The 27773-nt window shown below is 36.7% G+C and overlaps 1 protein-coding gene across 14 annotated transcripts in view; it reads left to right on the top strand.

Annotated features, from left to right (window-relative positions):
• The window catches only part of PIK3C2G (phosphatidylinositol-4-phosphate 3-kinase catalytic subunit type 2 gamma), a 651449-nt gene that overhangs the window by 322649 nt on the left and 301027 nt on the right, over positions 1 to 27773 (top strand). For 13 of the 14 annotated variants that reach the window (XM_086401881.1, XM_086401878.1, XM_086401882.1 and 10 more), the window contains 2 exons: positions 2839 to 2969; positions 12213 to 12401. In XM_086401881.1, the coding sequence (XP_086258007.1) occupies positions 2839 to 2969; positions 12213 to 12401 (320 nt within the window). Of the gene's footprint in view, positions 1 to 2838; positions 2970 to 12212; positions 12402 to 26621; positions 27324 to 27773 lie in introns of those variants that run through there. The other variant, XM_086401892.1, reaches the window with a different exon arrangement.

Genomic DNA, 27773 nt, shown 5'->3' with positions numbered 1-27773 from the left:
CTTATGTCCAAACTACACCTACAGCCCAGGTTCATTCCTTTGAACAAGGTGGTAGAATCATGGGGGCCTGAGCAAGTTCATGAACATCTTATTGGCATAGTTCTGTGAACATGAACACCAGGAACATTCACAGCAGCTCCTTCAAGGAATTCCAAAACATGAAGCCATAGTAGGAACCGTAGTGGCCAAGTGCAAATGGAGAAGGATGAAGGAGAGAGTAAAAGCAGAGCAGATAAATGGAACACAAGAATTCAATATTCAGTGTATAAGGAAGTGTGAATTATAAGTGTGCATGATTGGATCTGAATATTTTCCTGTACCCTGGAAGAAAGCCTCATTTTTTTTTTTTTTTTTTGCTTGAAGTCAGTAGTCCATCCTTAACTCTTTGAGGCAAGAATGGAATAGTAGGTGCCATGGCACATTAAGTGAACACATTAGTAGAGAGCTCCTGTAGCACTCTATTAAAGAAAAGAAAAAAAATAAATAAGACTAAGGCCAAGTTTAGTGCGTCATGACCACAGAAGTGTCACATGTTTGCCATTATTAACTTGAAGCATAGCTTGGGGGGCTTTGTATATATTCAACCCTATTTTAATTGTTAATGTTTGCCTTTCTCCTCCTCCATAATGCATAGAACTCAAAAGAAATCTTGGGAAAATGTTGTACATTAACACATATTTTGGGAAAGTATCTTTTGTGAAAAATTAGAAGAGACAACTGGGGAAAGCCCTAATATTTTCTGTCAGCAACTGAAGAATCGGTAACTGTTTAACTTTATAAAATATGAAAATATGCAGTTTGTATAGGACCTCATTCATGTATCAGAAATGAAAAAAAATTTCATAATTGAAATATATCATGGAATTTATTATGGATTTTGTATAAGGATACTTCTAAGTTCTCATCCACTGGCTTTAGTTTCCTCATCTACCCTGCCCTTTACTTAGGACCAACATAAAGTTGAATAAGCTTATTAAATACTATTTCTAGTATTTTTGTTTTCTATGTTTAAAATATCTGGATATATTAAGAGTAAAGGGTAACCTACTAATACCGGAGGCACTTCTTTTCGAGGCAAAATTAATCTTTCTGTCAAGAGGCAAAATTTACTATAATATTTCTTTGATGTGTTGAAATAATGAATGATATAACAAAAATTATACCAAAAACAAATATTGCAACAAATTTTAAAGATTAAAGAATAAAATTCCTAAGACTTTTCAAATAAGAACCCAAGTAGATTAAACTGTATTTCAAACTGTAACTCACAGTCTACCTTATAATTTTATTCCATTTTCTCTGAGATCACAATCTAACATAGATCAGCAGAGAAAAATAAATTATTTAGATTTTCTGATATGAAAGTGAAAAAAAAAAGTGATACTCTTAAGTACTATGAAAAGTGAAAGTCACTTAGTCATGTCCAACTCTATGACCCCATGGACTGTATTCTGCCAAGCTTCTCTGTCCATGGAATTCTCCAGGCAAAGGGGTCTTCTGACCCAGGGATCAAACTTGGGTCTCCCACAGTGAAGGCAAATTATTTTACCATTTGAGCCACCAGGGAAACCTCCCAAGCATAATATGGGGCTGAAAATATTTATCTCATTTACATACTTGGAAACTGTACTTTTTTATAACTACCGTTTTATTTACTGGGCTTCCCTGGTGGCTCAGTGGTAAAGAATCTGCCTGCCAGTGCCAGAGATGTGGATTTGATCCCTGGTCAGGAATATCCCCTGCAGAAGAAAACAGCAACCTACTCCAGTATTCTTACCCAGGAAATCCCATGAACAGAGAAGCCTAGTGGGCTATAGTTCATGGGGTCACAAAAGAATCAGACATGCCTGAGCAACTAAATAACAACAATGACAAATGTTATTTACTAGAATCAGGGTATCACTTAAATGTGGTCTAGTGGGAGGCATGTTAAGCCAGGAAAAAAGAAGGTCTGCATTCTAGCCTTGTCTATAAAACTGAACTATAGAGCCACAGCAAGAATATTGTTTGGTTTTATACTTGCAAAACAGATCTTTACCAGAGAAGAGTTCACTGTCATGTCTACAAAGTGGTTCACAGACTTACAGATTTTAAGTAGTAGCTGCTGCTAAGTCACTTCAGTTCTGTCCAATTCTGTGCGACCCCATAGATGGCAGCCCACCAGGCTCCCCCGTCCCTGGGATTCTCCAGGCAAGATCACTGGAGTGGGTTGCCATTTCCTTCTCCAATGCATGAAAGTGAAAAGTAAAAGTGAAGTCGCTCAGTCATGTCCAACCCTCAGCGATCCCATGGTCTGCAGCCTTCCAGGCTCCTCCATCCATGGGATTTTCCAGGCAAGAGTACTGGAGTGGGGTGCCACTGCCTTCTCCGTTAAGTAGTAGAGACCAACATAAAGTTACTCTTTTTATTTTCTCAAGTGATTACATGAAAGAAGTGTGATTACAATTTATAATTTTCATCATTTAATTATAGACATTTAATAATGAAATACAGAAAAGGTATTATTTCAGCATTACATAAAAATGTAGCATTTAACTTTATGAAAAGTTAATAAATATTATTTTCTTATTTTTTCGCAGATAAAGTTACAGACTACAAATTTATATACCATTTATATAAATAATTGAGGATTTACCAAATATCATGTATATTTAAACACCAAGTCCAAACCCTAATGATTCTTCTAAAATTATTGTTAAATAATAAACATCACAGGAAACATAGGATATTTTCCTGCCCTTTGCTTTATTTTCTATAAATCTAAGATAGAGATCATTAAATTAATGATGCATTTTTCAGGCATTTGATACATGGCAAACCATCTTTTTGTTATTTCAGATTGATTTTCCAGCTACAGAGTGGGAGTATATGAAACTTGATTCTGAAGAGAATGGAAGTGATCTTGAAGAACCACCAAAAGAATGTTTAAAACATATTGCCAGACTGTCACAGAAACAGACTCCCATACTGTAAGTGACCCAGTTCTTGGGAGAGGATTTTGCCTGCATTTCATGATACCAGCAGTCATTCTAGAAGCACTCATATCTGTTAAGAGTGAACCTTCCTTCCCACATAAATCCTCTCATTTCCTACGATCACATCTGTTGGATGATCCACTAATACTTAGGAGCTAAGTTAGTAATTGTGGGGTTTTTTAAAGATTTTTTTTATTATAACACTTAGAAACTTTAACTTTGATCAAAGGAAAAATAAAAAGATTGGAAAACATTCAGTTCAGAATGACAGAGCAGAGACTGAAGGATACAGATCAGCATTTAACAGTGATAAACCATTGTTCTTCAGTTAGATAGAAAACTGTTTTGGTAAACCATAAGATGTAAAATTTAATTATAATGATATTAAAAAAAACAGAAATAGCTTATTTTTTTATACCACTAAATTGGTAACTAAAGAAGTACTTAAATTTTGTCAAACACCAATTCTCTGGAAAAGAGATATCCCAGGAAGAATTATAAGAGATTACTAATTCTGTATACTCACTGTTTGTACTTAATATTTGGTAATCTCTAAGCCACAGTTTATGATGCTCTCATTACCAACATGGAAAAGCATAAAACTAAGAAAGCAACACTTCATGTGTGTGAGATATATAATATAATAAAACATTTTATTCCAAGAATAAGAGATTATTTAAAGGTTTTGAACAGGGTAGTCATGTGATCTGAATAATCTTTTTGAGTGGTCCTTTTGGCTATAAGTTGAAGGATGGCTTAGAGAGGAAGTAGGAGAGGAAGACATTACTTTGTCAACAAAGGTCCGTCTAGTCAAGGCCATGGTTTTCCCAGTAGTCATGTATGGATATGAGAGTTGGACTATAAAGAAAGCTGACCACAGAAGAATTGATGCTTTTGAACTGTTGTGTTGGAGAAGATTCTTGAGAGTCCTTTGTACTGCAAGGAGATCCAACCAGTCCATTCTAAAGGATATCAGTCCTGAGTGTTCACTGGAAGGACTGATGTTGAAGCTGAAACTCCAATATTTTGGTCACCTGATACGAAGAGCTGACTCATTGGAAAAGACCCTGATGCTGGGAAAGATTGAGGGCAGGAGGAGAAGGGGAGAACAGAGGATGAGATGGTTGGATGGCATCACCGACTCGATGGACATGGGTTTAAGTGCACTCTGGGAGTTGGTGATGGACAGGGAGGCCTGGCGTGCTGTGGTTCATGGGGTCACAAGGAGTCAGACATGACTGAGCAACTGAACTAAACTGAAAAGAGGAAGAGAGCAGTACAGTAAAGTAGCTGATGTAATATTTTAGGCAGAAGGTTGTGGTCACTAGAACAAGGGCAATGGCAGTGGACATTGTGGACATTGACAGTAACGGCTGGATTTGGAGCATATCTGGGAGTTAAAAAGGCATGACTTGATGATTAATAGTAAATAGGGGTGAAGCCAAATGAGAAACCAAATAATCAAGATACTGAAGAGTCTAAGGTTTGAAATTGCTGAACTGGGCAGATGTTAGAGTCATTTTCTGGAGGAGGGATTAGTTTGAGACCTTCCAGACTGAGGTGTTGAACGTGATTAGGCATTTCAGTTCAGTTCATTTCAGTCACTCAGTCGTGTCCAACTCTTTGCGACCCCATGAACCGCAGCACGCCAGGCCTCCCTGTCCATCACCAACTCCCGGAGTCCACCAAAACCCATGTCCATCGAGTCGGTGATGCCATCCAACCATCTCATCCTCTGTTCTCTCCTTCTCCTCCTGCCCTCAATCTTTCCCAGCATCAGGGTCTTTTTCAATGAGTCAGCTCTTTGTATCAGGTGGCCAAAGTATTGGAGTTTCAGCTTCAACATCAGTCCTTCCAATGAACACCCAGGACTGATCTCCTTTAGGATGGACTCTTTGGATATCCTTGCAGTCCAAGGGACTCTCAAGAGTCTTCTTCAACACAACAGTTCAAAAGCATCAATTCTTCGGCACTCAGCTTTCTTTATAGTACAACTCTCACATCCATACATGACCACTGGAAAAACTAGTTTGGGGTAATCTTGTTACTACCCTGAGCTCTAATTTCCACACATCCTACTCTTTTCCTCAGTCATTTCAAGCCAATGACATCTCTTTACTTCATATATTTCACATGTGCCATTCCTTCTCCCATCTCAGGGTCTTCTTATTTGGGATTTCCTCTTCATGAAATACTCCTCCTTAGTTCTTCACATGGCTGAATCATCTCATCTTGTAGTGAGTTAGTGTTAGAAAGTGTTAAAATGCTAGTTGTTCAGTCATGTCTGACTCTTCGCAACCCCATGGACTGTAGCCCGCGAGGCTCCTAGGTCCATGGGATTCTCCAGGCAAGAACACTGGAGTAGGTAGCCATTTCCTCCCCCAAGGGATCTTTCTGACCCAGGGATCGAACCCTATCTCCCGCATTGCAGGCAGATTCTTTACCATCTGAGCCACCAGGGAAGCCCCTCAACCTATAGGTCCTCACTTAATTGTGATCTTCTCAAAGAGACCTTCTTTTATGACCCTATCAAATGAGGTTTTTCCTTCTTTACAATCTCTCATATTACCTTTTTTATCACACATAACACAGTCTAGTATCATATTGTTCACTGATGTGTTTTTTTTTTTAATTGTTTGTGAGAACCAAGAGAACCAGGAACCTATCTTGTTTATTACTACATTTCCAGTGTTCCACATTGTGCCTGATAAATAATATGTGTAAAATAAATGTTATAAAGGATAAAGTTCCTTGGCATAGAGTTTGGTATAAAAATGACCTAAAGGATTCTCATAGTCCTTATGACACATATTTTGATGACCCATCATTATTCTAGACTATTGCCATCTTAATTAGATGAAACATGTTTTGATAGTTCTTATTCAAAAATATAAAACTTTACATTTAACAAGTATGTCACATATCAGAGACTGATATATTTGTATGAGAGATTTTTTAAAATATAAAAAGTTGCTATCCTTTGAAATTTTAAATATGTTCAAACAAAAAATGTCAAAACCAACAAATAAATAAGCACAGAAACTGCCTTTAAATATTAAAGGTTTGTATTTTTAAATTAGCCCCAGTGAATTCTAGCTGGTTTTATACTTCAGTTTTCTATTTAAGTGAATAACTTATACATAAAATAAGCAACATTTTTCTGTTTTACTCACTCAAATACAATTATTAATGCTCAGTAGAGTACAGTTTCATTCAGGACTGTGAAAACAGATGGAGAACAGTCTTCAATGTGATAAAACTTATGTTAGAAACAGATTAAAGTCAATTTCCAAACACCACATTTTATGATTTAGTTGGTGACATACTTGTCTTCTTTCAAACTGGTTAAATGTAAGCAGTTGAGAAGTTCAGACTCAATGAAGTTTGGTGAAAATGTACTCTAACATTTGTAAAAATAAGAAGAATACCTTCTTGATGACCTCTAAAGAAAAGTATCTAATGTAAGGAAAATCTCAGAACATAAGGTAAAAAACAAATGTTTTGAAAGAAATTATGCCTCCACCTCTAGCCATGAAGGTTACCTATTATATTACTAAACTAGTCCCCCTGAATTAAAGAAATATGATACAAGAGAAATACATATAAAGCAACTGCTCTCAGAAATTGAGCAGAGAAGGCTTGAGGTGAACCCATGAGTAAAAAGGCCTTTGGACCCAGAGACATTTTCTGTATCATTGCTCTGGAAGTTATAATTAAAGAAGAGCAGGCAGGTCTTACCTCCTGAGATTAAAAAATAAATAAATGAGGCAGAGATCACAGAGTTTAATAATTTTGAGGCAGCTAGAATTTCCAGAGAATAATAGTAGAGAAAGGAATATCCACAGAATAGGAGCTTCAGAAATATGTAGTGGTGTCCCCTTATATATTCAGCTGAGTTCTGAGCCACTCATGAGCACATGGGGATTTTATAGCAAAAGAACTGCTACAGGGAGATATGAAATAAATGTAGATTCTAGAGGTTGTACAATGCTGGGAGACATAAATTTTCTGACCAGTAATGATGCAGAAAGATCACAGAACACCTCAGCACTCAATAAAGAAATCAGAAAGATGCATATTAGTAGTAAATGTGCTCTAGCTCAAGATTTAGGACTGTGCTTGGCCTAGTCTAACACATCATAAAAACAGACCCCAAGAGGATTAAGCTGATCTACTAGTAATTAAACTGCCTCCTAAAAAAAAAAAAATTGGAAACATTCAGCACTCAAATGCAGCAAAATGCAGACTCTGAACAATGTAGGATTTTAAATGTTTAGTGTACAACCAATAATTGCTAAACATAGGAAGAGTCAGGAATACATAACCATAGGCCAGGGTTGAAGGAGGCAGTTAATAGAAACAGCTTCAGATATTTTGCATGTGTGCTAAGTTGCTTCGGTTGTGTCCAACTCTTTGCAACCCCATGGACTATAGCTTGCCAGGCTTCTCTGTCCATTGGATTCTCCAGGCAAGTACAATGGAGTAGGTTGCCATTTCCTCCTCCATCAAATATTTTACAACTGTTATAAAGGTATTTATGGGTTTAAATTTAAAAATACATATGGGTGAACAAATGAAGTAGAAAAATGGAAATTTAAGAACTGAAAAACACAGTATTAAAATTTTAAAAAATCACTGGAAAAGCTTAATAGATTGCATAATGAAAAAAAAAAAAAAAGAACAGTGAGTTTAAAGAATGGGCAATAGAAATTATCCATGTTGAAGAACAGAAAGAAAAAAACCTGAAAATAGTGATACAGCTTTGTGACCTATAGGACAATTATCAAGCAATGTAATATGTATGTATTGGACACACAGGAGAGAAGAGAGAGTGAAGAAAAAAAATTCTTAAAGAGAAAATAGCCAAAATTTTACAAGTTTAAGTTTTAAAAAATCACCTACAGATATAAGAAACTTAGCAAATTCCAAACACATACACACACACACACACATCACCTTAGCACACCATAGTCAAATTTCTGAAAACTAAAGATAAATATAAAATTTTTCTAAGGCTTCAGAGAAAGTCAACAAATCACATTCATGGGATGAACTATAATTCTACAGATTTCTCATTAACTTCATATTTCTCATTAGAAACTATGAAAACCAAAAGACATTATAAGTTACCTTACATTTTGAAAGGAGAAAAGAAACTCTATCAACTTAAAAGTTCTATAACCAGTAAAATTGCATTTCAAAAATTAAGGCAAAATTAAAACATTTCAACTAAACACAGCTGAGTTAGTTAATTATAAGCTCATCTGTACTGTAAGAAATTTTAAAGAAAATACTTTAGGCTGAAAAAAGATGGACATTCAAATCTACAGGAGTAAATGAAAAGTACCATGAAGGGAAATAACTAGATAGTAAAGATATACATTTTTCATGTTTATTAAATTATTTTTAAAAATGTTTAACTAAAAATAATCATAATGTACAACTGGGCATATAATAAATAAAAATAAAATGAGAAAAAATAAAAAAATAAGAATGAGAAATAGAAAAATAAAAGCATAGTATGCTAAGGCTCTTATGCATAAAGCAGTGTAATAACTGTGGTTGGCTGGCTCAGTGGTAAAGAATCTGCCTGCCAATGCAGGAGACGGGTTCGATCCCTGGGTCAGGAGTATCCCTTGGAGGAGCAAATGACAATGCACTCCAGTATTCTGGCTTGGGAAATCCCAAAGATAGAATAAATGAAAAGACTGTAGTCCAAAATCACTGCAGATGGTGATTGCAGCCATGAAATTAAAAGACACTTATTCCTTGGAAGGAAAGTTATGACCAACCTAGATAGTATATTGAAAAGTAGAGATATTACTTTGCCAATAAAGGTCCGTCTAGTCAAGGCTATGGTTTTTCCAATGGTCATGTATGGATGTGAGAGTTGGACTGGGAAGAAAGCTGAGCACCGAAGAATTGATGCTTTTGAACTGTGGTGTTGGAAAAGACTCTTGAGAGTTCCTTGGACTGCAAGGAGATCCAACCAGTCCATCCTAAATGAGATCAGTCCTGGGTGTTCATTGGAAGGACTGATGCTGAAGCTGAAACTCCAATACTTTGGCCACCTGATGCAGAGAGTTGACTCATTGGAAAAGACCCTGATGCTGGGAGGGATTGGGGGCAGGAGGAGAAGGGGACAACAGAGGATGAAATGGCTGGATGGCATCTCTGACTCAATGGACATGAGTTTGAGTGAACTCCTGGAGTCGGTGATGGATAGGGAGGCCTGGTGTGCTATGATTCATGGGGTCGCCAAGAGTCGGACATGACTGAGCAACTGAACTGACTGACTGACAGTCTACAGGGTCACAAAGAGCTGGACACCACTTAGCAGCTGAGCACTCATACACACCCATGATGTGCTGAAGAAGAATATTATAATCTTGAAAGAAACCATAACCCCCAGATTTTAAGAGTACATTTAAAAGAAAAAAGATAACAGAAATTAAGTTTTTTTTAAATCCAAAAGAAAGAAGAAACAAAAGAAATAATTTGGACAAAAATAATTAATAGCAACATGGTTGATTTAAACTGAATCACATCAATATTCCATTAAATATAAATAAAAACCCCAATTAAAAGGAAGAAATTGTTAGCCTACATTGCAAAAGTAATATCCAACTTTATGTTGTTTACAGGTGCATATTTTAAATACAAGAATTCAGCTAGATTAAAATTAAAAGAACAGAAAAAGATATATAAGGAAAATCATACCATCTTGATATATTTGGGGGAAAAAATTTGACAAGATTCAGCACCAATTCATGATAAAAACTCTCAAAACTGGAAATAGAGTGGAACTTCCTCAACCTTCAACTCCGGAGTTGAATCTGGATCTATAGGAAAAGCTAGAGTTAGCATTATATTAAAGGATGCACGAATAAATGTTTTCCCCCTAAGGTTGGGAACAAAGATGCTTGCCTAAATATTCCTCTTCAGTGTTGTACTGTCAGTCCTAACCAGTGTACTATCGCAGGAAAAAAAAAAAGTTTTAAATGTGTAAAAGTCATAAAGAAATAAAACTGGCTCTATTTTCAGACGGGTAATTATGTAAGATCATAGCATTTGCGATTAACGTACAAAATGCAACTATATTCCAGTAAAAAAGGGAAAATAAATTTCATTTTTCTAAATTTGATCAATGTTGATATACAATATCAACATCTCTATCCCCTGCAGAAGGGAATACAACCCACTTCAGTATTCTTGCCTGGAGAATTCCATGGACAGAGGAGCCTGAAGGGCTAGAGTCCATGGGGTTGCAAAGAATGAGACATGACTGAGTGACTAACACACACATACTTAAAAACGCAAAACTTTGCTAAGAGAAATTAAAGAAAACCTCAGTAAATGGAAGGATATATCCCGCCATTGATTAGAATAACCATTATTGTTAAGATGACAGTTCTAGTTGTTCCAAAATTAGTGATGAAAATACAATTATAATCTGTTAGAAAGTGTAATTTTTTTTTCAAATGATCAGTATGCTTTTAATTAAACTGCAGTGACATGGATAATATTTTTTAATGGGCAAAATTAAAGAATGGCAAGAATGCTATACAATTGGTTCTGTCATACCCTACACCTGATAATGTAAAATGCAACAACTGCTTCAGAAAGCAGTTTCTTCAAAAGGTAAACACATGACATACAACCAAGTCATTTCCCTCCATGGTACTTCATAGGAGAAATGCAAATACACCTGTACAAATACACGCACACAAATGTTCACAAAAGCTTTATTCATAACATTCCAAAACAGGAAACACTCCCAGTATCCATCAGATAGGAGAAAGGATAAGCAAATTGTGGTATGTTCATATAAAGGAGTAATACTCATTAACTGAAAGAAATAATCTACTGATATACTCAACAGTATGGATAATTTCAAAAAAATATACTTAGTGAAAGAAGCTATAAATAAAAAATATTCATGATTCTGTTTATATGAAGTTTGAAAGTAGATATTATCTGTCTAAAGTGAAAGAAGTCGTACTACTGCTTGCCTCTGGTAGCATAAGAAACTTTTATATCTTGAAAAGAGTGAGGATTTTATTATGCTTGATATGTGCATTTGTCAAAATTTAATTAACTGAATCCATGCATTCTTTTATGTAAATTATGCTTCAATAAAAGAGAAAAAGGCATTATTCAATATTGAAAAATGAATTCAGTTAAAACAAAATAATTAGTTTTAGTAGCATAGTAATAATTTTATTATGGAATATTTTTCTTCTGGGGGGTTTCTGGTGAAGAAGGTAGTGACAAAAGAGAAAAAGAGCCCAAATGTACCTCAAAACCATCCTCTGTAATTCGTTTCTTTCATTTTGCAGAGGGAGAGGATTTCAGAAGATATTATAGAGATATAATGATATTTAAAATCTGTTAATAATTCTTGCTATCCCTTCTTGGGAGTTTTAGTTAATGAAAGCTGAGCGACAGAGTGTCAGTTTGGAGGAGACAGTGTTGAAAAGCTGTCATTGTCGTGTGAGAAATGCTGTCCTTCAGTTCAACTGTGGTCTTGAATGCCTTTCTTGGAGTGTAGGCAAAACATGGTAAACTGTCAGTGAATCAATGGCCCTTGTCCCAGATCTAGATCTTCTGAGGGGCACACTTGTGCATGTGAGAAAGTCCTATTCACTGGCATTTTAACTCCAAACTTCCAGCAAACTCTAAGAATTTAAAGCCAGAATCCAGGGATGAAATGAGATCTTTGTTTCTGAAGTTTAGAGCAAAAAGTTTTCTGACCTCTGATGAAACTTGCTTCGAAATGAAGGAATATCATCTTTAAAATGTGCCATTTCTCCACAGGCCCACTTGGGTCTAAGTTAATTTCCAAATACAGTAAGAAAGTAAATGGTTGAGAATCTTTGTTCTAAGTAGTACATGTGGCAGAATTGATAAACTTGGTCTGCCTTAAAGGAGACAGAAACTTTGCTAACCAGAATGACATTTTTTAAAAAGTGGCAAAGATAAGAGCAAGGAAAAATACATGTGAATTATCTAAACTGAAATACATTTTATTTAATTTTTCTATAAAAGATTAAAGTTAGTGGGAAATAATCTGATAAAATAACCTATCAAACTGTCCCAAGAAGATAAAGGACTTATTTTCCAAAAGAAACTAAAAATCAAAGAACTAGACCTAATATTTTGCACTGACTGTTCATAACAAACATGTGTTAGTGTCACGAACTCCAGTAAATTATCACTTCCAATCTGGTTTTGCAGCCTCTCTGAGGAAAAGAGAAGATACTTATGGTTTTATCGCTTCTACTGCAACAATGAAAACTGCTCCCTTCCTTTGGTCTTGGGAAGTGCCCCTGGATGGGATGAAAGAACTGTTTCAGAAATGCATACCATTTTAAGAAGATGGAAATTCTCTCACCCTTTGGAGGCACTTGGACTTTTGACTTCAAGGTAAGAATTGCGTGACAGGCATGATATTACTAACGTGAAAATTTTGAAGAGAAAAACTGTAAGTCTCTACTCAATACCAATTCTGTTTATTTCCAATTTCAGTAGCTGTGGATATTAAATTTAGATAAATGTAAGCTGTGAATATAAATTTGAAACAAATCTAAACTATAATTGTGTCTTCTAAACTAAACTTGAAATAAAATTAATGGCCAGAGTTTCTTAAATGGGGAGTCTAGTTGCTCTTAGAGAAATAACAACCAAAAAATATTGAATAGGGAAAAATAAACTTCTCTACTTGTCCCTCTCTCAAAACAAAAGAGTTCTTAAAAATTGAAACAGTATCTTTTACTATTGAAATATTCAAAGCCGGGCAAAATACCCTGTTTATAGTAGGTGTCCAGTTAGTAAGACAATGATAATGATAACAAAATGAAAAAAAAAAAAAAAACCTATCCCTTGCGTACTCTCTGTATCTTCCCTAGAATAAAATGCATGGTGGTTGAGAATCCGGTGGATAATGATGTCATCGTCTTGTTAAGAGGAAGCATGTGGGAACAAGTGTGATGTCTGGTTCTGGCTTGGGGAAGCAGCTCTTACTTGGCTTCTGCTTCACATTCAAAGCCAAGAAGAGATATTTTAAGTCTGTCTTCATGGCATCAGCACTGATGCCATGAAGAAAGTCTGCAATCTCTAGAGTCAGAGAAGAATTGTGACACTCAGTTCTGTTCTGAATTCTATCTCAAGATCCTGATAAAGGAGAAAGGGGGGAAAGAAAGTGACACAAAGGGCTTTTCAAACAATTTATTTTGGTTTATTTTAAAATTCATGGCTTTTATAAAACTTCTAGGATGTGAAAGGAGGAGAAAGAAATTTTTTCCTATTATTCGTAGGAGTTACTAGAAGCTTCCTCTCAATCTTCCAGGTTCAAAATTTACAAATTATCTTAAAATTCTGTTTTTTGTGCCTTGTACATTGAATATTTCTGTTTTCTGATGTCTTTCATCGATGACTGTGCACCCATATACCAACCTTCCTTGATAAATGATAGAACATAGATAGATACATAGATAGAGTTTGTCTTTTAGTTGAGCTTGCAGCTTTCCCACTTTTTATAAGGCTTCTTCTACATGGACCTTCTTTGACCTCACTAAGTAACACTGCCCACATTTCCCTACTGCAGTGCTTTGTTTCTTTATGAATTACATTATACTGCAATGTTTTACACACAACATGTGAAACATGTGATTTACCCACATTAGAATGAGAGCTAGTTAAACCCAGATAGTTCATCATAGTGTTTCTGTTTCCCACAAGCTTAATAATACCTGAGACATAGTAATTACTCAATATTGAATCAATCACTCTCAAAAATTCATGATCACTATTTATACCTTATTTTAAAATAATATTTAAACTATATTATTTGAAGGAATCATCAATTATCTTTGTTTCTTACATTGCCTTATACAGTTGAATTAATTAATGAAATAATTACATAAGAAAATCAATTAACAATTGGTTTCATTGGAATTGACTTCCCTGGTGGCTTAGATGGTAAAGCGTCTTGCTTACAATGTGGGAGACCCGGGTTTGATCCCTGGGTCGGGAAGATACTCTGGAGAAGGAAATGGCAACCCACTCCAGTACTCTTGCCTGGAAAATCCCATGGACAGAGGAGCCTGGTAGGCTACAGTCCATGGGGTCCCAAAGAGTTGGACACAACTGAGCGACTTCACTTTCTTTCATTGGAATTACTTACAGTTCATACTTATATTTCAAGAAATTTCTGGAAGAAATGAGTTCCCATTTTCACCTTACTCTTAACCTCTTTTTCTGATTTAGATAAGAGTAGCCAACATCTAAAAAAAGTTTTTTTAATTCTAATTGTTTTTTAGCTCAAGTAAGACTTAGAAAAGTAGCAGTTGTTGTTTTGTCATTCCTGAACTGATTAGCTCACAGAAAATTGTTTCAAAATATAAAGGTTAAAAAAAAGTGTGAAGGTAACAATTCACAGAATAAGAGAAGATATTAGCAAATCCTATATCTTAATAAAGGAATTTAATTCAGAATATATACTCATGACTCAATAACCAGAAAATAAATAACCTAATTAAAAAAAAAAATGGTCAGAGGGTCTAACATTTCCTCAAAGAAAATATAGAAATGTCCAATAAGCATGTGGAAAGATGCTCAGCATCATTAATCACTAGGGAAATATAAATGAAAACCACATTGAGATATCACTTGACACTAACTAGGATGGCTATAATCAGAAAGACAATTACCTTTGGCAAGGATGTGAAGAAATTGGAAATCTCATATACTGCCCATGGGAATGTAAAACGGAGCAGCCAGTTTGGAAACCAGTTAGTCAGTGTCTTAAATACTAAACATCAAGTTAACATATGACCCAACAATTCCACTCTTAGGTAAATACTCAAGATAAATGAAAAATAGGCAGTTCTATTTCCAGTTTTTAAAGGAATCTCCACACTGTTCTCCATAGTGGCTGCACTAGTTTGCATTCCCACCAACAGTGTAAGAGGGTTCCCTTTTCTCCACACCCTCTCCAGCATTTACTGGAGTGTTACTCAGCCATTAAGAAGAATACATTTGAATCAGTTCTAATGAGGTGGATGAAACTGGAGCCTATTATACAGAGTGAAGTAAGCCAGAAAGAAAAACACCAATACAGTATACTAATGCATATATATGGAATTTAGAAAGATGATAACAATAACCCTGTATACGAGACAGCAAAAGAGACACTGATGTAGAGAACAGTCTTTTGGACCCTGTGGGAGAGGGAGAGGGTGGGATGATTTGGGAGAACGGCATTGAAACATGTATAATATCATATATGAAACGAGTCGCCAGTCCAGGTTTGATGCACGATACTGGATGCTTGGGGCTGGTGCATTGGGACGACCCAGAGGGATGGTATGGGGAGGGAGGAGGGAGGAGGGTTCAGGATGGGGAACACATGTATACCTGTGGCAGATTCATGTTGATATACGGCAAAACCAATACAATATTGTAAAGTTAAAAATTAAAAAAATTAAAAAAAAATGAAAAATAGGTTCCCTCAAAAATTTCTCCATGGATGTTCAGACCAGCATTATTTACAATAGCCAAAAAGTAAAAACAACTCAAATGACCATCAAATAATGAATGGATAGATAAAAAGTGGTCTGTCCATGCAATGTTAGAGTATTCAATGATAATAAGTGAATATTAATGTATGTTACAACATGAATGAACCTTGAAAACACGTTAAGCAAACAAAGCTAGTCACAAAAGACCACATGTTTTATGATGTCCAGATATAGGCAAATGAATGGAGACGGAAAGTAGATCAGTGATCACCTAGGGCCAGAGGAGTTTGGGGCAATGTAGAGAATGAGAACCAGTTGTTATGAGGTTTCTTTTGTGGTTATGATTCAGTAACTCTAGGAGGAAGCTAAAAGCCATTAAATTGTACACTGAGTGAATTGTATGGTATTTGTTACATCTCCATAAAACTGCTAAAAATACTTAAAGAATGATTGTAAAGGCAAAACTATTAATATGACTCTCTATATCACTAAAGCCTAGTTTTTTTATGGGATAACTTTTTTAAGTTTCTAAAGCATTAACTATGGCTTTTTTTTTTTTTTTTGGATAGCTTATTGTTCCATTAAGATGTACTTTGGTCTATTTTAAAGACGTTTAAATGTATTAACTAATATTTTCTTGTAAAGTTCATGGAATACTTTTTACAAAAATCTTTGTCAGCATGAAGCCTGCTTAGTTTTCTTGCTTATAGATAAAGAGGATTCACTAGATGGACTTCTATATTCTTTGATTGCTGATAACTAAGCTTCTCTACCTGAAGAGATGTTGAACATCTATTTGATTCTCTTAATATTTTAAGTATAAAGTTTAGATTTTCATTTAGTGCTCCCTTAGTACTGACTCACTTTGTTATCTATAATAACCCTATAAAACAAATACTATTATTATCCCAGTTTTACCTTTGAGGGAACTGAGGCTTACAAGGGTTAAATTGCCCAAATGGCACTTGTAAGTTAAGGAGCTAGAGTTAAATCCAGAGATTTGGAGCTTGCCATCCTCACCCTATAATTCACACCATTCCTACGTAAATACATGCTGTTTGTTTATGTACTAAATATGTAAATAAAACTATCCTACAGTAGTTTGATTATAGTAAACAGCAGTACTTTCCCTTGGATGTTTCGACTTCACTGTGTAATTTCTTTTTTTCTGAATAATCAGAGTTTTAGATGTTATGAGGACTGGTTTCAGAATAGAGTGGGGTTTAGAAAGCATCAATCAAGGAACTTAGTAGAAACTTGATTTATTTGCACATTGAACAGTTCCTTATCATGCATCAATAAAGGTCACTGAAAAGGTTGGAGTGTTTCCACTGTACTCATCCTCTGACTCCCACTCTCAGTTTAACAGAACTGTTAAAAAACTTGAGGACAGGCTGTTTCGAGAAATGAACCTTTCAACTTCTCTAAATTCAAAAGCTGACTTCTCTGAGAACAAACAGTATGTGCTAACAAGTAAGTTGTCAGAGTGAGTTCTTCAGAGGTCTATATTTTGTCTCCATTGAATAATCTATTTTTTTCCAGTGGCTTAACCTCCTGAGAACTGACGTGCTCCATTTCTAGCTCAGATAATTTTTAATATTGCTGATTACTTAATCCTGTTTGAAGATTCACCACCTCCTGCTGGCTTCTTTTTAGCAAGAAACATGTTGATATTTGATTTAGCTCTTGTGGGCCATAGGGTGTTAATATTTCCACAGCTGAGCGTTAACAGTGTGTTCAGCGGGTACTGATACTTCCATTAGAGAAGGCGGTGCTGTCAGAATACCAGAGACCAAGGGCTAAGGTCTGTAGTTCTTGGCAGATGGTTGCTATTTTCTTGAACCCTGGTGCACAGACACAACTATTCAACTACTAATAATAAGCAGAAATTACCCAAGGAATTAGAAGGCAGTTCAAAGAAAGCATTCATTTAAAAATAGCAACTCTGAATTAGCATCAGAGGATTACATCAGAAGCTTAAATAAAAATTTGACAAGGTACTAGAACTTCCTATCCTACATGAAGTGAAATTATTGTCTTGCAGAAACAAGAGCAATACTTAATAGGTAGTGCCTTAGCTTTGAAAATCAGTTTCCCTGGAAAAATGTCCCACAAAAATGTTTGCATCAAACCGCTGTATTCTTTATTGTAGAGATTAATGTACTAAAGTCATTCTTAACTACCATTGTAAGCAGGCCAAAGAGAATATGGAAAAGGTAGACAGCTATAACTTCCACATTTGACTAAACAATCAACTAATAGATGATGATGTATTCTTTCCATTTATTTTTTGAGCAAAAATATGTATATATGGAAACTGGCACACAATGAATCAAAGAAGCAGAATAGGACACAGCAACTGTGTTTAAAGAACATACACTTCAGAGGGAAAGACTCAAACTGAAGATCACCATACAATGTTCTCCAGACTATAATCATAGTGTTGAGTGCTGTATGCCCCCAAGAAAGAGAGAGGCAGATTCTCTCAGAGAATGTAAGAAAAGGTTTGGAAAGGAATTGAATTCTGACTTGAAACATTCACAGGCATTTCCTGAGTGGAGAAGAGAGGAAATGGAATTCCAGAAAGAAAGACTAGATGGTCAAAGTTATGGAAGTTCAGAGAATAATGAGAGATTTACTATAATATTATAAAGGAATGGTACTAGGAGACAAAGTTGAAAAGGCTGGTTCAGTTTAGATCATTTGGAGCTCTATAAGTCAGGCAATTATTCATAACTAACTTTATGGCAGCCCATGGAATCTTAAAAATGGGACTCAGGCAGTCTGATTTATTTTGTACAAGGATAATTCTGTGCATTAATGTAAAGTGTGGACTGTAAAAAAGAATAACAGCAAGGATATTAGATGCAGGTATAGAAATAGTCTACTTGAAAAGTGGTCTGGGCCTGCTCTAAGCATCAGTAGAAATTTACAGAGCAGACTGGAGAAACATTTCAGAGGAAAGTGAACAAGAGAGGAAATAAGGAAGACTTTGAACTTTCTGATTAGGTAAATGATAGATAATTACATCATTAACCAAGACAAGAGTTTTGGATGAAAGAGCAAATTTGGGTGTTGAAGTTGGATGCCATCTTCAAGGCCTCAAAGAGGAAATGGAGAAAAATAATTTGTGCCTCTTGGAATAAGATTGATCGTAAAGGTGAGAAGATCACTAAAGTTGGAGGAGGTAAGAGAAAGATTTTAATGTTTGGACTTCTTATGTTTGTTTAAATAAAAAAGCTCCAAGCATGTTTACAAACTGAGATGAAAGATGCATGAAGGGAAGGAAGCTCAGAAAACAGGGATGGGTGAAGAGACAAAATGAGATGACCCCAACACCCAACAGACTGGACCAAAAATGAAAATAGAGCTGTTATCAAGGAAAGAGAGTAACTTGTTCCTCTCAGTTGGGAGGGAAGGGAATATATGAATAGAATTATAGGTAACTATGGATACGGAGAAAGGAGTACAACAAGGCTGTATATTGCTACCCTGTTTATTTAACTTATATGCAGAGCACGTTATGCGAAATGCTGGACTAGATGAGTTACAAGCAGGAATCGATTGCAGGGAGAAATATCAACGATATGCAGATGATACCACTCTAATGGCTGAAAGCAAAGACTAACTAAAAAGATTCTTGATGAAGGTGAAAGAGGAGAGTGAAAAGGCCGGCTTAAAACTCAGTATTAAAAAAAATTATGATCATGGCATCCAGTCTCATCACTTCATGGCAAATAGAAGGGGAAAAGGTGGAAGCAGTGACAGATTTTCTCTTCTTGAGCTCTAAAATCACTGCAGATGGTGACTGCAACCATAAAAGCAGAAGACGATTGTTTCTTGAAAGGAAAGCTATGACAAATCTAGACAGTGTATTAAAAAGCAAAGACATCATTTTGCTGACAAAGGTCCATATAGTCAAAGCTTTGGCCTTTCCAGTAGTCATGTGTGGATGTGAGAGTTGGACTATAAAGAAGGCAGAACACTGAAAAATTAATGCTTTCAAACTGTGGTGCTGGAGAAGACTCTTGAGAGTACCTTGGACAGTAAAGAAATAAAACCAGTCAATCCTAAAGGAAGTAAACCATGAATACTCATTGGAAGGACTGATGCTGAAGCTGAAGCTCCAGTGCTTTAGCCACATGATGAAAAGAGCCAACTCCTTGGAAAAGACCCTAATGCTGGGAAAGATTGAAGGCAGAAGGAGAAGAGGGCAATGGAGGATGAGATGGTTGGATCGCGTCACTGATTCAATGGACATGAACTTGGGCAAACTCCGGGAAATGGTGAAGGACAGGGAGGCCTGGCGTCCTGCAGTCCATGGTGTCTCACATGAAAAGAGAGTCAAAGTGATATACTGAGAATGAAGAACTTAGAATTGCATAAACCAAAGACATGAATCTTACCTTTGTGCATTTTTGAAGAGTTTATGGAGTTGCTTCCAAATTTCACAGTTGACAATACAAGCTTTGAAATCAGACATTTCTGTCTCTGTCACTTATTACATGAAACACTTCATTCAAGTTTTTCTTTTTTTTCTTTTATTTTAGTTTTATTTATTTACTTTACAATATTGTATTGGTTTTGCCATACATTGACATGAATCTGCCATGGGTGTACATGTGTTCTCCATCCTGAAACCCCTCCCACCTCCTGCCAATGGGAGTAATAAGTATCATGCATTGTACCTTACAGGATAAAGTACTTATGAGAACTTTCAATAAATGCTACCAGTCAGTCTTGTCAACATCATCTTCTTCCTGGTATCTATGTTTTTAAGAGTGTTTAGAGTTTACAGATTTTTTTCAATGCTAAATTGTAAATATCATAAAGTCATGGGAACAATTTCGTTTCTAGTAAGATTCACTAAGCTTAAATTCACTTGTCAAAATGTATATGGTAAAAGAGCAAATTTATATTTGAAAATTGAATAGTGACTTATAGATTACTTATTAAGCACTTTCAAAATATTATATGATTGACCTACAAAACAGTCTCTATAATATTGTTACCATCATGTACAGTTTCCCCCACTTTATGGATTTCCACTTTATAAATAAAGAAATTGATATCCAGTTTGTTTATTCATTCAGTCAGTAGATACTTACTGATGGCCTGTTCATGTTAGACACTTCTTTAGGCTCTGAAGCTAGCATGTTAAGCAAAAAGAAACATAGTCCTGGCTTTATGGAGTTGTAGTCCACTGGAAGTGGGGAGAAATAGGCCCTTACCAAATTATAAATGTAAAATAACAGGTGTCATAACAGCTCTGAGAGAAGTACATGGTTCCATGATAACATAAAATGAAGGACCCAAATCTTTCTCCAGAGTGGGAAAAGTCTTCCCTGAGGAAGTTTTATGTTTGATTGCATATCTAAGATGAGTGAAAATGAACTGGTGAAATGGAAGATAAGAGAAGAGTTCCATGGGAAGACGGGAGCTAGGAAATGCAGAAACTGCATTTAGGAAGTGAGAAGAGAGCCTACTGTGAGCAAGAATTCCTTAGAAGAAATGGAGTAGCCATCATAATCAACAAAACAGTCTGAAATGCAGTACTTGGATGCAATCTCAAAAACAACAGAATGATTTCTATTCATTTCCAAGGTAAACCATTCAATATCACAGTAACCCACATCTATGCCCCAAACAGAAATGCTGAAGAAGCTGAAGTTGAATGGTTCTATGAAGACCTACAAGACCTTTTAGAACTAACACCCAAAGAGTTGTCCTTTTCATTATAGGGGACTGGAATGCAAAAGTAGGAAGTCAAGAAATACCTGGAGTAACAGGCAAATTTGGTCTTAGACTACAGAATGAAGCAGGGCAAAGGCTAATAGAGTTTTGCCAAAAGAACGCACTGGTCATAGCAAACACCTCCTTCCAAAAACACAAGAGAACACTCTACACATGGACATCACCAAATGGTCAATACTAAAATCAGATCGATTATATTCTTTGCAGCCTAAGCTGGAGGAGCTCTATACAGTCAGCAAAAATAAGACTGGGAGGTGACTGTGGCAAAGAACATAAACTCCTTATTGCCAAATTCAGACTTAAATTGAAGAAAGTAAGAAAATCCACTAGACCATTCAGGTATGACCTAAATGAAATCCCGTATGATTATTCAGTGGAAGTGATAAATATATTCAAGGGGTTAGATCTGATAGGGTTCCTGAAGAAGAACGCAGAGATCAAGACCATCCCCCAAAAAAAGAAATGTAAAAAGGCAAAATGGTTGTCTGAGGAGGCCTTACAAATAGCTGTGAAAAGAAGAGAAGCCAAAAGCAAAGGAGAAAAGGAAAGATATACCCATTTGAATGCAGAGTTCCAAAGAATAGCAAGGAGAGATAAGAAAGCCTTCCTCAGCAATCAATGCAAAGAAATAGAGGAAAACAATAGAATGGGAAAGACTACAGGTCTCTTCAAGAAAATTAGAGATACCAAGGGAACATTTCATGCAAAGATGGGCTCAATGAAGGACAGAAATGGTATGGACCTAACAGAAGCAGAATATATTAAGAAGACATGGCAAGAATACACAGAAGAACTCTACGAAAAAGATCTTCATGACCCAGATAATCATGATGGCATGATCACTCAACTAGAGTCAGAAATCCTGGATTGTGAAGTCAAATGGGCCTTAGGAAGCATCACTACGAACAAAGCTAATGGAGGTGGTGGAATCCCAGTTGAGTTATTTCAAGTCCTAAAAGATGATGCTCTGAAAGTGCTGCATTCCATATGCCAGCAAATTTGGAAAACTCAGCAGTGGCCACAGGACTGGAAAAGGTCAGTTTTAATTTCAACCCCAAATAAAGGCAATGCCAAAGAATGCTTAAACTACTTCACAATTACATTCATCTCACATGTAACCCACTCTAGTATTCTTGCCTAGAGAATCCCGTGGACAGAGGAGCTTGGTGGGCTGCTGTCCATATGGTCGCACAGAGTCAGACACAACTAAAGCAACTAAGCATGCATGCATTGGAGAAGGAAATGGCAACCCACTCCAGTGTTCTTGCCTGGAGAATCCCAGGGACAGAGGAGCCTGGTGGGCTGCTGTCTATGGGGTCACACAGAGTCGGACACCACTGAACTGAGTTAGCAGCAGCAGCACACGCTAATAAAGTAACGCTCAAAATTCTCCAAGCCAGGCTTCCACAGAACGTGAACCAAGAACTTCCAGGTGTACAAGCTAGATTTAGAAAAGGCAGAGGAACCAGAGATCAAATTGCCAACATCCATTGGATCATCAAAAAAGCAAGAGAGTTCCAGAAAAACATCTGTTTCTGCTTTATTGACTATGCCAGAGCCTTGAACTGTGTTGATCACAATAAACTGTGAAAAAAAATCTGAAAGAGATGGGAATTCCAGGCCACCTGATCTGCCTCTTGAGAAATCTGTATGCAGGTCAGGAAGCAACAGTAAGAGTAAGACACGGAACAACAGACTGGTTCCAAATAGGGAACGGTGTACTTTAAGGCTGTATATTGTCACCCTGCTTATTTAACTTATATGCCGAGTACATCGCAAGAAATGCCAGGCTGGATGAAGCACAAGCTGGAATCAAAATTACTGGGAGAAATATCAATAACCTCAGATATGCAGATGACACTACTCTTATGGCAGAAAATGAAGCAAAGCTAAAGAATCTCTTGAAATGAAAGAGGAGAATGAAAAGTTGGCTTAAAACTCGACATTCAGAAAATCCGGTCCCACCACTTCATGGCAAATAGATGGGGAAACAGTGGAAACAAGAGATACTTTATTTTGGGGGGGCTCCAAAATCACTGCAGATGGTGACTTCAGCCATGAAATTAAGAGATGCTTGCTCTTTTGAGGAAAAGTTATGACCAAGCTAGACAGTATATTAAAAAGCAGAGACATTACTTTGCCAACAAAGGTCCATCGAGTGAAAGCTATGGTTTTTCCAGTTATCATGTATGGATGTGAGAGTTGGACTATAAGGAAAGCTGAGTGCCGAAGAACTGATGCTTTTAAACTGTGGTGTTGGAGAAGACGCTCGAGTCCCTTGGACAGCAAGGAGATCCAACCAGTCTGTCCTAAAGGAAATCAGTCCTGATATTCATCGGAAGGACTGATGTTTAAGCTGAAACTCCAATACTTTGGACACCTGATGTGAAGAACTGATTCATTGGAAAAGACCCTGATGCTGAGAAAGATTGAAGGTGGGAGGAGAAGGGGACAACAGAGGATGATATGGTTGGATGGCATCACCGACTCAATGGACATGAGTTTGAATAAACTCTGGGAGTTGGTGATGGACAGGGAAGCCTGGCATCCTGCAGTTCATGGGGTCACAAAGAGTCGGACAGGACCGAGTGACTGAACTGTACTGAAGAGAGCTAGTGTGCCTGTAGTCCAAGGGAGGAGTGTGTGATGGAAAGATACCTTCATATGGAACTAGATCATGTTAAGGTCTTCTAAACAGGGTCATGTTAAGCAACTTCATCTTTATTTTGATAGCAACATGAAGGCATAAATGGTTCTTGGCGACAGAAAATTTTGAATTGATTTGCATCTTTCACGGAGGAGGCAATGGCATCCCACTCCAGTACTTTTGCCTGGAAAATCCCCTGGACAGAGGAGCCTGGTGGGCTACAGTCCATGGGGTCGCTAGAGTCGAACATGACTGAGCGACTTCCCTCTCACTTTTCACTTTCATGCATTGGAGAAGGAAATGGCAACCCACTCCAGTGTTCTTGCCTGGAGAATCCCAGGGATGGGGAAGCCTGGTGGGCTGCCGTCTCTGGGGTCACACAGAGTCGGACATGACTGAAGCGACTTAGCAGCAGCAGCATCTTTCAGAGATTACTCTGGTTTCTGAGTGAAGCATGGATTTGGTGAAGGAAGCGTTAAGTAGATGAGAGAAGATGAGACAAGTTATGGAAGTAGTCCAAGGATCAGAGAATGGCAAGTCAGCCTTAGAAGGTGGTGTTGGTGGTGGTTGTTTCGTTGTTGAGTTGTGTCTGACTCTTTATGAAACCATAGATTGTAGCCCGCCAAGGTCCTGTGTCCATGGGGTTCTCCAGGCAAGAATACTGAAGTGGGTTACCATTCTGTTCTCCAGGGGATCTTCCCCACCTAGGGATCAAAGCCATGTCACAGGCAGATTCTTTACTGCTGAGCCACCAGGGAAGCCCTAGAAGGTGAGTGGTAATGCAATGAAATGAAGAAAACCAGAACATTTAGACATAAAAATGACAGGACTGAATGCGAAGGAGTAGTAAAAAGAAGAGTACCAAGGATTATTCCCAGGTCTCTGTCTTTCGTAACTAAGGGGATAAAAGTAACATTCCCTAAGATGGGGCGCACTGGGAGACATATAACCAATAGAAGAACAAGAACTATGCGGTTTAGACTTTGCATGTTGGCTTTGAGGTGTGCTTGAGATGACCAAAGGTGTTCAAGAAAGGTATCTAAGCTGGAGACCCCAACATGGAAGTCATCAAGTGAAGGATGGGAATTAAGTCAAGGGTGCAAATAAATTTGTTTAGGGAGAGGTCTTAAAAAAGGAACCCTTCATATTTATTTATTTTTAGAACCCTTAATATTTAGACTCAAAATCCCTTATTCTTTTTTTCCCCCACAAGATAATGAATAACTTTATTATCAATGAGTATTTTTTGGTTATACTTTGGAATTGTAAGTACACATTATTATTTTTTTCAGTCAGATGCCTATTGACTAGAATTATAAAACTCTAAGAACTTTTAAATCCTTTTTATTGGAGTATAGTTGCTTTATGATATTGTGTTAGTTTCTGCTGTACAGCAAAGTGAATCAGCTATATGAATACATATGTCCCCTCTTTTTTGGATTTCCTTCTCATTTAGGTGGTGACAGAGTGCTTGTTATAATTCCCTGTGCTATACAGTAGGTTCTCATTAGTTATTTACTTTATACATGCTAGTGTATATATGTCAGTCTCCCAATTCATCCCACCCCTCTTCCCTCCATGGTGTCTATATGTCCATTCTCAGAAAGAGAAACATATCATAGATATCTTAAGTAATTAATTAATACCATGACTATATGGCTTACCCAGTGGGTAAAGAATCCACCTAAAGTGCAGGAGACACAGGAGACATGGATTTGATCCCTGGGTTGGGAATATCCCTTGGAGGAGAAAATGGCAACCCATTCCAGTATTCTTGCCTGAAAAATCCCATTAACAGAAGAGCCTGGCAGGCTATGGTCCAAATGGTCGCAGAGAGTCAGACAAAACTGAGCGACTAAGTACACATGCATGACTATATAGACATTTCCCAGTATCGTTGTGCAAGTCCATAACTATCCATCAGGAAATATCTGAACAGTTCCTTTGTCTGTTTGGGCCTAGGACTCATTCTTATTCCTTTTGGTTCATGGCTGAACCAGTGCCCCAATCCAGATAAGTAAATTACACTACTCACTATTATATGTTTCTACTGACCCATTTAGAATGGAATAAAATTTAAAATACACCCAAATAAGTCTTGTGCATATTATATAAGCATAGAAGATAATAGCTAGTCAAAAGATTAGAAGGCCTTGATAGAAATATTGGGCTAGTATTCTGGATGTTTATAATCTAGTTTTGGTATCAACCAGTGAATGACTTCAGGAAAATAGCCCAAACTCTCTTGAGTTTCAGTTTCTTCATTTATACAGTCAGGAGGTTGAATAAATCTCCAGGTTTCGTTGAATTCTAATATTCTATAATCATGTGAACAATTTTGAAAGAACATTAATTATTCAGTAGATAGAGGTTGACAATCATTTTAAAGAAGCTTTATTCACCTCTTTTCCTAGAAAAAAATTTCTTCTGTCATGTCTGATTGTTTTTAGTGTTAAAAAAATAGCGAAGATGTTCATATTGACATTTTCCTTCCAAGCTGATGCTGAGTGTGTCATCAGATTCAAAACCTGTTGGAAAAACAGTTCTGTACTTCTGATGGTTTTCTAATTCCAACCTGACATTGGTGCTTTTAAGCTGAATAGCCTTATGGCACTCTGCATGAATTCTTACTGTGTTTTCTGAAGTCTGACATTTCTGTTACACTTAAATTTGATCTCAGATTTCTTTGCTTTTCAGTTTACCCCAAGTTGCTTTTTTTTAAAGGTCAACATTTGTTACATTGCATTTGGCTTTCACCCATCACTTCAGAAGTTTTTGAAGTAAGCTATTGACCCTACACCATTTTTCAAACTAGAAAAAGAAGAGAAAAAGAAAGTAAGAAAGAAGTAGAAATGACAAAGTAACAAGCCAAATGGGAAGAAGTTGAAAGATGTATTTTTCTGTTGAAATTTCACTTCATAATTCCAGTGGTCCTATTGAAGCTTGTCTGAATCCGTTGTGATATTCCTATAGCCCTCTGAGATGAGAGGAATTATACATGTTTGAGAAGGAATGACAATTCCCAAGTCTGATGTTGGCAGATGACTTTGAAGCCAATTTTCCACTCATGGGAGACATAGGTTGATGTGCTGCTGTCTTAGAAACAGGGCACAGGTTCTGATTCTTTGACCAAAACTACGTTGTACATCGAAGTTTTCAAAGTCTACAGTCTACAGTCATAGAAGGTCTACAGTCCTCAAGATGTTTACAGCGATGTCACAAGGTCAAAATTGTTTCCAAAGTAGTTCCAGACATCAGTTCTTTTTGTCATACTCATTTACTCATGAGTGTATAGTGGGGTTTTCCAGAGACTGCATGATATGCAGTATTACAACAGAGTTAATGCCAAAGCAGATAGGAGAATTCAGCTGTTTTCTGTTAAGCCAGACATTAGAGACAAAAATATTAAACGATATAACTTTTCTCACTATTTTCTTTGTGAAAATGCAGCTATACTTTTAGAAACATATTGTTTATGTTAACATGTAATGAATTATTGTCACTTAAAATGAATTGATAAATATATCTTAAATGTCTTGGTTGTATTTTTAATTGATAATTGTTAATAGATAGAGGCTTTCCAGGTGACTCCCTGGTAAAGAATCTTCCTGCCAAAACCCAGGAGATACAGGTTCGATCCCTGAGTGGGGATAATCCCCTGGAGAAGGAAAGGGCAACCCATTCCAGTATTCTTGCCTGGGACATTCAATGGATAGAAGAACCTGGCAGGCTACAGTCCATGCAGTTGCAAAGAGTCAGACATGACTGAACATGAACACCTGCCTGCATAACCCACATAAACAAAAACTCTTTGGAATCACCTATAATTTTTAAGGATCTAAAATGTTCCAAAAGAAACTGAAGAACTTCTACTGT

The sequence above is a fragment of the Bos grunniens genome, chromosome 5 (genome assembly GCF_055505025.1).
Source record: "Bos grunniens cultivar Pamir isolate PY7600 chromosome 5, Bosgru_T2T1.0, whole genome shotgun sequence".
Taxonomy (NCBI): Eukaryota; Metazoa; Chordata; class Mammalia; order Artiodactyla; family Bovidae; genus Bos; species Bos grunniens.
Note: the sequence above shows the minus strand (reverse complement) of the source record. Positions and strands in the feature narration are given on the sequence as shown.